Below are 9,489 nucleotides of genomic sequence, written 5' to 3' on the forward strand. Positions count from 1 at the left end.
AAAGCCTCATCTTTCTCCCGCGGAGCGGCTGGTAGTTTCGAACCGCTGACCTTAAGGTTCGCAGCCCGATTCGTAACCACTACGCTACCAGAACTTAGTGAGCTAAAATGGACTGGTATTGTGTTGGAAGCGACTGAATTGAAGGTGTCTGACTTGGGGGTAGTTTAACCGAAGGATTGCAACTGAACAGCTGTGGTCCAGAAACTCGGGCTGCACCCAAGTCTGGCTGTCCCTTGGATTTTTGCAAAGCTGACCAAAGGAACAAAGAACTTGCAAAGTCTTTTCTTGTACACAGCCATGACCTTTGCTCAGTCTGCAAAAACATTTAGATGTCCCCCCATGTAAACTAATCACTCAGTTCACAATAAAAACTTAAAAAAAAAGGTATTTGCAATGAAAAAAAAAATACCATTTACAATAGTCACCCAAAAGATAAAATACTAGGAATGAATCGAACCAGCGAAAGAAGAAACCTATGCAAAGAAAATTGCAAAATCCTATTTCAAGGAACTAAAAGAGCCCTACAAAAATGGAACAAAATACCATGCTTATGGATAGGAAGATCAAATGGAGTCCCAGTGTGGCACTGTAGGATAAGCACTGGATCGCTAACTACAAAACCACCAACAACTGCAGGAAAAGCCTATACAGGGTTACTGTGAGTCAGAACCAACTCGATGACACTTAACAAGAACACCACCCAAAGTGATCTATACATATAGTGCATTCCCAATCCAGAGTTTAACAATAATCTTTAAAGAGATAGAAAAAGTAATTACTAACTTTATATGGAAAGGAAATAGATGACAGATAAGCAAAACATTACTAAAGAAGAACAATGTAGGAGGCCTCTTACTTCCCAATCTAAAAACCTACTATATAGCCACAATAATCAAAACAGCCTGGTACTAGGTACAATGAAAGCACATAGATCAGCAGAACAGAACTGAGAACCCAGAAGTAAATCCATCCACCTAGGGTCAGCTGATCTTTGACAAAGGGCATGAACACATTAAATGAGGAAGAGATAGTCTCTTTACCAAGTGGTGCTGGCAAAACTTCATATCCATTTTCAAGAGATTGAAACAAGATCCCTATCTTATACCATAAACAAAAACAGACTAAGGATAAATTAGACATAAATGTACAATCTAGATAATCCATGAAAAAATAGGGATAAACTTAGGGACTCTGATACATGGTATAAATACACTATCAAACATAACTGCAAACACACCAACAAGCTAGATGATTTGGACCTTCTAAAAATTAAACACATCAAAATAGAACCTACAGACTGGAAAAAATTGTTTTGCAACGACATATCAGACACGGGATTAATCTCTAAAATGTATTAAAAACTTCCAACACCTCAACAAGAAAAAGACAAAGGATCCAATTAAAAACTAGAAAGATGGAGACTCCTAAGCCCATTTGACAAGGACCTAGCCATGGAGGGCTAAAATTGAGAGTGAAGTGACGAGCTGATATGAAGTGAGGGGAAATGCACAAGATCACCCAAACTTGCAGATTGCACACATTTGCCTAGCTTCAATGGCTTGATGATCAGAACTTGACTAGAGGAAGATAAAGAAATTTGATAAAGGAAACAAATGTAAGTTGTTATAATTTGATAAACTTGACCTATATTTATGGATATAGTAGCTCAAAATACCAACTGAGAGGGAAGGAGTCTTCACATCAAAGATCAAACCTATCTTCTTTGTGCACAGGGTTGATAGTTTTTTCATTTACCTTACCTCCCTCCATACACATGAAAGAAACAAATTCCTTTCCTGTACTAATACAGCTAGTGATTGTCTCCAATATTGCAGAGTTGACCATGTTATACATTAGTAAATGTGTCTTAGGATCAACTGCTTTTTCCTGTAAAAGACAAAACTATAAGTGAAAATTACTAATGAACAAAATGCGTTTTCTGAAAGAAAAAAAAAGGAAGAGGGCATGAAAAGACATTTCATCAAAGAAGACATTCAGGTGGCTAACAAACACATGAAGAAACTCTCAAGATCATTGGTTACTAGAACACTGCAAACCAAAATGAGAATTAATAGCAAAGTTAAAATAAAGAAAAGAAAAAATGCTTGTGAGAGTTTGGAAAGACTGAAATATTCTTATACTGCTGGCGGGACTGTAAAATGGTACAACTATGAAAAATGGTATGCAACTGCCTCAAAAGGTTGAAAATAGAAATACTATATGACCCAGAAAACCTTTTACTTGGTATATATTTTCAAGAAATAAGAGCCATGACATGAATAGAATAGCTATGTGCACACACCAATGTTCATCACAGTACTATTCACAATAGCAAAAAGATGGAGACAGTCTTCATTTCCATCAATAGAAGAATGGATAAACTTGGATGCAAACACACAATAGGATACTATGCAACATTAAAGAATAACAATGAATCTGCAAAACACCCCATAACACAGATATTACACTGAGTGAAATTAGTCAATCACAAAAAGACACAAATATTGCATGTAATAACTAATGTACAAAATCAAGAAAAGGTTTCCATACTAAAAGAACGATTCTTTGAAGGTTATCAGGTGTGGGAGGGAAGGGGCAATAATTCACTGGCTAGAGGGTAGATGTAGGTTAACTTGGGTGACTTGGAGGTAAATACTGTTATATACACAATCCTGCAATAACAGTGATCTACAGGCAGATACATGGATAAATACACAGGGATAATGGGTGTAGGAGGGACAGTGGGAAGATTCCCACAAATATAGTAGGGTTTGACAGAGGATATTTGTACATGCTAAACGGGCATTTTACCTTTGCTGCAAACATATCCATGAAGGTGGTAGAGCATACAGAGAGTGAAATTATGAAAACTTCTTAGACATTACCAACACCTTGCAAAAATGAATTGGGTCTGGGGGTCTCAAGGGACATTATGGTCAATAGGCATAACATAGTCCACAAACACAATGTTCCACAGTATAATTTTATGAGTAGAAACTGGGATCTTCAAAGTTTATGTTTAGAAAAGAATGATGAAATCTAAGATGCTTGGAAACTATTAGACCGATGGACTAATGGAAGTCATAAACATCAATCTCCATGACCCTGAGACCAGAATAACTAGATGGTGCCTAGCTACCACTATCAATTGTTCTTAAAGGAATCACATTATAAGGCCCTGAATAGAGTAGGAGAAATACAGAACAAAACTCAAAACCATAAAAAATACAGAAGGAACCCAAAGATTATGGTCCTTGGTTACCATCATGTCTCAATTTTCAACCAAGCTATAGATAGGTGTATGGGAGGGATAGCAACACTAGTGAAGTATGCACACCATTTAAGATCAAAAGGGAAGCACTTACTAAAGACAAAATTTAAAAGGGTTGAGAAAGAGGAGGAATGGAAACAATACTAACAGGGTAGAAATGGGGTAAGGATGTTACATTGAAAGGATTGCAATCACTGAGACGAAATATAAGTATATGATTTTTTAAATGTGAAAACTGATGTTCTCCCATGTAAACTATCACTCAATTCACAATAAAAACTTTTTTTAAAAAAGAAATGGGAGTCATTGCTAAGACTATAGTATACACATTTTTTTGTCTACTAATGTTAGCACATTTAAAAAAAAAATTATTGTGAACTGAGTGAAAGTTTGTACAGCAGAACATCAATTTTATACTCATCCTATCGTATTTCGTTTCATTGTAATGATTACAATCCCGTCCTTGCATCATCATTCAACAGTATTTGCTTCTATTCCTTCTGTGTTTTTTTGGGGGGATGGATACAAAATCACTCATGAATATATAACCATTTAAATAACCCAAGGGTACATTCTATAAACCTGCCTCCTGGCCGCCAGCATACAGCCTTTCTCTTTCCATGAGTCTAACATCCTTAGCTGCTCTATCTCTCCATGTCATCATCTCTGCCTCCATCTCTGGTGTCACAGCTTCTCTGGATAGGGTCCCACATTCTGCTCATGCTCTTCTCCCTTGATGATCCTAGGGTCCTCTGTTTCTGGAATGTAAGATTAAATCCTCCCCTCTTTAAGTTACAAAACGTCTATCTTTACAGTTGAGACAACCGCAATTAGTCATGGTAACAATTACTCACTATTGAATCATAAGAATCTTACCCCATCAAAAATGGTTGAAGCCAACCACTCTGAAAGCTCTTCATTGGAGGGCTCAATACAGAAACCAACAAGAAAGCCCTGGAAGCAATATTTGGCAAATATTGACAAATTGTCGAAATACTCTTGATGAAAGACTGTGAAACCAACAAATCAAGAGGATTTGCTTTCGTCACCTTTGAAAGAACAGCAGATGCCAAAGTCCTTCTATGGGAAAGCTATCAAGGTAGAACAAACCACTAAACCAACATTTGAAAGAGGCAGCTGTGGATCCCCACCACCACCAAGATGCAGAGGCTCACCAAGAGGCTTAGAGGTGGAAGAGGAGGCAGTGGAGGACTGGGGGGGGGGGCGTCATGTGGGGGGACACATGGATGATGATGGTTATTCTATGAATTTTAACATGAGTTTGTCCAGGGGACCACTTCCAGTAAAAAGGAGACCACCACCACCCTTCTCCTAAAGGATCAGCTCCAGAACCACCTTTTCCTAAAAGACGAGGGGCAGTTCGCAGTAGCAGTGGAATGGGAGGCAGAGTCCCTGTATCCTGTGGAAAAGATAATTATGGAGGACCACCAAGAAGGTAACTCCTGCCCTCCTGCAGAGATGTGTATCTGTCACCAAGAGATGATGGCTATTCCACTAAAGAATACTCAAGTTCTCATGATATAAGAGATTATGCACCACCACCAAGAGATTATACATATCGTGATTATGGTCATTCCAGTTCACAAGATGACTATCCATCCAGAGGCTACAGTGATAGAGACGGCAATGGTTGTGATTGTGAGTATTCAGACCATCCAAGTGGAGGCTCCTACAGATTCCTATGAGAGCTATAGTAACTCACATAGTTCTCCACCTACATGAGGGCCCCTGCCATCTTATGGTGGAAGCATTCACTATGATGATTACAGCAGCTTGCGAAATGGATATGGTGGAAGTCGTGATAGTTACTCCAGCAGCCGAAGTGATCTCTACTCAAGTGGTCGTGATTGGGTTGACAGACAAAAAAAAGGGCTTCCCCTTTCTATGGGGGTGATTCCTACAGTAGTTCAAGACATGGAGCACCAAGAGGTGGTGGCTGTGGAGGAAGCCAATCTGATAGAGGGGGAGGCAGAAGCAGTTGCTAAAAACAAACAAAACTTTGGACCCAAATCCCTGTTCAAAGAAACATAAAGTGGAACATATTCAGTCATAACTACCCAAGGACTCTTAAAAGGAAAAATTGTGTTACTTTAAAAACAGTTTCATGTTAAGTACTCCTTCATAAGTTTTATGTTTCTTGTGAGGAAAAAGTAAAACCTGTTTAATTTTATTTGATTTTATGACATTGCTTTCAATAAGCAAATGTTAAATGTGTAAGACTTGACTTGTGTACTAGTGTTGTAATTCTCTTAAGTGTCCCTGAAGGCCACTTCCTATTCGATTTTTCCCAGTAAATGAGGCAAGCAATACTAAGATGTTTCACAAACATCTAGCCATCTAAAATGGAGAGATGAATCATTCTGCTTATATAAACAAGCTAGATATTAGAAGGGTGGTTGGGTTTGCTACTCTTAAGATTTCAGGGTGTCTTCAAACTGAAATTTCAATGTTCTCAGTGTGCAAACCCTGAGATAGATGCTTAAGTTAAAAAAAAAAAAAAGAAGAAGAAAGAAAAGAATCTTATCCCCATCTTCTTTCACCAGACCTGTCTAGACAAGATGAAAACTATTCAGTGGGGATTCTACCTTTCCCGCTTCGCTCTGAAACTAAACTCCCTCTTGAAAACTTGCAAGCCAGATACTCTGTGCTTTTATAGTGTCCCCTGCCCACCCCGTTTTAGGTAGCCAATGACTAAGTGGCCCATCCCTCAATGACTCCCATTTCTTGACAGCCTCTTATCTGTTATGCATTTTATCTGTGCCCATTCTAATCCACACAACAATCTTGAACTGTAGACATTAGTATTATTATTTTATAGATGACCAAACAGAGGCTCAGATAGCATTGCATAACATTGTATAGCTAAGTAAGCAGAACTGAGATTCAAAGCCTGGTTTAAATGACAGCAAAGCCTGTGTTCAGCTCTCTCACTATACCTTGGCATCTCCCCCTAACTGAAAAACTTAGATACTTGATGAGTCTTGGAGAATATATATAAACATCAGTGCAAAAGCACATTCCTCAAATCATTCAATCTGCTCAGAACTAAGAACTAAATAACTGGGATTGGATTTAATACATTTATATGCTGTTTCTTTGAAGTCTTACCATGTGGTCCAGTACTCTGAAAATCTAGTAGTTACTTACTTGACCAAGTGTCTTATAAGAAGTTCCAGCATCTCTCGGTTATTTTCTGGTAGCTTATATACAAGAGAGTGAATAGCTCCCAGACGGTAATCCAGGTTGTCAGATTCTGAGAAAACAGTAAGAGTAATAATTTGACTTTCTGAGCAACTGGATTAAACAAAATGTTATACACATACAGACACACACAAAAACTATACACACATACAGATAGAGTGATACAGAGATACAGAGACAAAGAGATGAAAAGAGAGAGAGAAAAAATAAGCAGAGACACAATGACAAAAACCAAGAAACTATCAACAGCAACCATGACAACAACAAAACACAGAGGCAAAGAGAAAGAGAGAAACTAAAAGGCAAAGATACAGGGAAAAAAAGGACAGATTTAGAAAAATGACAAGTAAAATAAAAAGAAGCAAAACTATCACAGAAAAAAAAATCAGAATTTTGGACACAGCAGTTTGCTCCTGAAGCCCCACATGTAAACCCTTTCTTATTGTATTTGTAGTTATGTTGCTACCGCTGGGTTTCCATGAAATTCACCGAGAGAACTCAGAAGTGAAGACCAAACAACCCTAACACTGACGAAGACATATTATGAGGACAAGTCCCTAAATTTTTCCTGCACACATCACAGGGGACGTGGAGGTAGGGAGAAAGGATACTCATACAGTGGCCTCAGTCAAGACTTTCAATACTTCAGCTGCCCATTTTTGGAGTGTTTCTATATGCTTAATCATGTCCCTGCTCCAACATCAGCCTCTGGTATTTTGCTAGAAAATGTGATGCTACAGCTAAAAGATTCAGAGCAGTGATTCACAACACAATTGAAACATTTTTTTTTTTTTTAAATCAAAATATTGAAGAGAAGTTAGAATTTTACCAGTAATGAAACCATTTTTGCTGTTTTCTGTTACTGTGAAACAATGCTTTTGTTATGATGGAAGAAGCAAAATCAATCAATAAAATCCTCCCATCTATCACATCCTTCACGTTGATAAATTTTCTGCCACCCACTCAACTAACATTGATTTACAAAAAAATAATACAACTTTTAGTTAGACAAAAAGCAAAAATACTCTCATCTGGCTGTGGACAACAACTGTGTACACATTTTTGCTTTTCTCCCAGTTACTTTCCCTCAAAGAGTTTGCTAGGGCTTATTGCTGTAAACATTAGTAAGGAGTCAAGACAACACTATTAGCTAGTAACATAAATACTTACTGGCAGCAGAAACCAGTTCTTTGTGCAGTCTATAGGTCATGACAGGTTCTGAAAGATTCCTGAAATTAATGAAGATTGTTAAGTTCCTTTGTGGAGGGTACCCAAGCATTGAATTTTCAGTTCTATGGACAGCAAGTTTCTGAGCCCCTAAGCTTAGAGTGACTCCACACATTTTCCTCTTCACCTGAGACTAGGTCATTGGAATACAAATGACCAACAAATCAATTGAAGACCTCTAGCAAAGTACCCATTAGTTCCCCAAAGTAAAAGATTGCATAAACTTAGCCTGCAAAATTCTGAAGTGGACCCACTATGAATGCACCTTACAATTTCATAATCCCTTAGAATTTCCCAAGTATTCTTATATACATCCTCCCACTTGATCCTTCCAATGAGGCTGTGTGGTAGCAAAGCTATTCACATTGTCATTTAATAGAAGAAGAAATTGAGACTTAAATTGGTTTCTTTATAATATTAGCCGAGCATTGTGTTTGTAATGCAGGGATGAATAAAACATAGTCCAAAGCCCCATAGAGTGAAAAGTTGAGGACTGTACAATATAATGGGATGATTGCAATGCAGTGGGACAATTATGATGATAAAACAAAGGCACACATCTAGGAGGAAGGAAGCGATCTACTATTACTACTATACTACTACTACCTCAAATGGCAATAGTGAATGCTTTACTCTTCTAAGTGATTTACACATATCTAACTATTTTTAAGCTCACAACAAATTTATGGAGGTACTCATTATCCCCATTTTATAGATAAGGAAATTCCAGTCCAGAAAAGTTAAATTGACGATCACACAGCTGGCAAATGATAGAACCAAGCAATATCTGTCTCGAGTCCTTACTAAGCTACACTGCCTGTCATTATTGTTACTACTATTATTGCAGTAATCTGGGTACAAGATAATAGAAGCCTAAGTGTGGCATTGTAGAATAAAGCACTGGACCGCAAGGTTGGTTTGAACCACACAGTCAGCAGTTCAAACTCCCTAGCTTCTCCTTGGAAACCCTATACAGGGAGGATCACTATGAGTTGAAATTGACTTGACAGCACTAACAACAACAACAACAACAAAGAGAAACAGGGGCTTTAAGGATAGAAAGGAAATTTGGAGTGATTTAAAACATGGTAAATGCAGAAGTCCTTCACTGATGGTACATGATGATGGGGACAGAATAATCTGGTTTGGGTGACTGAATAGGAAGTGGTTTCAAGAGAAAAAAGATGTTAGTTCAGAGGAGTCTTTGAGGTATCCAAGGGTATATGTCTATTAGGAAGTTGGGTGCAGGACTAAGATTGTTGTTGCAGAGGTTAGGTGTTGTCAGGTCGGTACCAATTCATAATGACCTATGCAAACAGAACGAAACACTACCCGATTCTATGCCATTCTCATAATCTTTGTAAATCTTGAGCCTATTACTGCTGCCACTGTGCCAATCCATCTCCTTGGGGGTCTTCCTCTTTTTGAATGATCTCCACATTACCAAGCATGATGTCCTGGTCCCTCTTGATAATACGTCCAAAGCATGAAAGATGATATCTGGCCATCCTGGCTTCTAAGGAGTATTCTGGCTATACTTCTTCCAACACAGACTTTTTTGTTATTTTGAAAGGCCATGGTACTTTTTTTTTTTTTTTTTAATTTAAGGTTTTTATTGTGGATTGAGTGAATGAAAGTTTACAGGGCACATCATCCGTTTCACATTCAACAATTCACATAACTTGTTTCATTACATTGATTATAATCCCCTCCATATACCATCAGTTAAAAGTATTTCTCTTTATCCACTTTAGCTTTTTTTTTTTAAA

The 9,489-nt window shown here is 37.9% G+C and overlaps 1 protein-coding gene across 1 annotated transcript in view; it reads right to left on the reverse strand.

Moving 5' to 3' along the window:
• Positions 1 to 9,489, reverse strand: part of LOC102814344 (oligophrenin-1-like) — a 673,730-nt gene that overhangs the window by 265,249 nt on the left and 398,992 nt on the right. Inside the window, exons 16-17 of the mRNA XM_006868550.1 lie at positions 7,664 to 7,722; positions 6,440 to 6,545 (exon numbers count right to left, since the gene is read on the reverse strand). Coding sequence (XP_006868612.1) covers positions 6,440 to 6,545; positions 7,664 to 7,722 — 165 coding nt within the window. The remainder of the gene's footprint in view (positions 1 to 6,439; positions 6,546 to 7,663; positions 7,723 to 9,489) is intronic.

Source organism: Chrysochloris asiatica, unplaced genomic scaffold (assembly GCF_000296735.1).
Source record: "Chrysochloris asiatica unplaced genomic scaffold, ChrAsi1.0 scaffold00118, whole genome shotgun sequence".
In the NCBI taxonomy this organism is placed as follows: Eukaryota; Metazoa; Chordata; class Mammalia; order Afrosoricida; family Chrysochloridae; genus Chrysochloris; species Chrysochloris asiatica.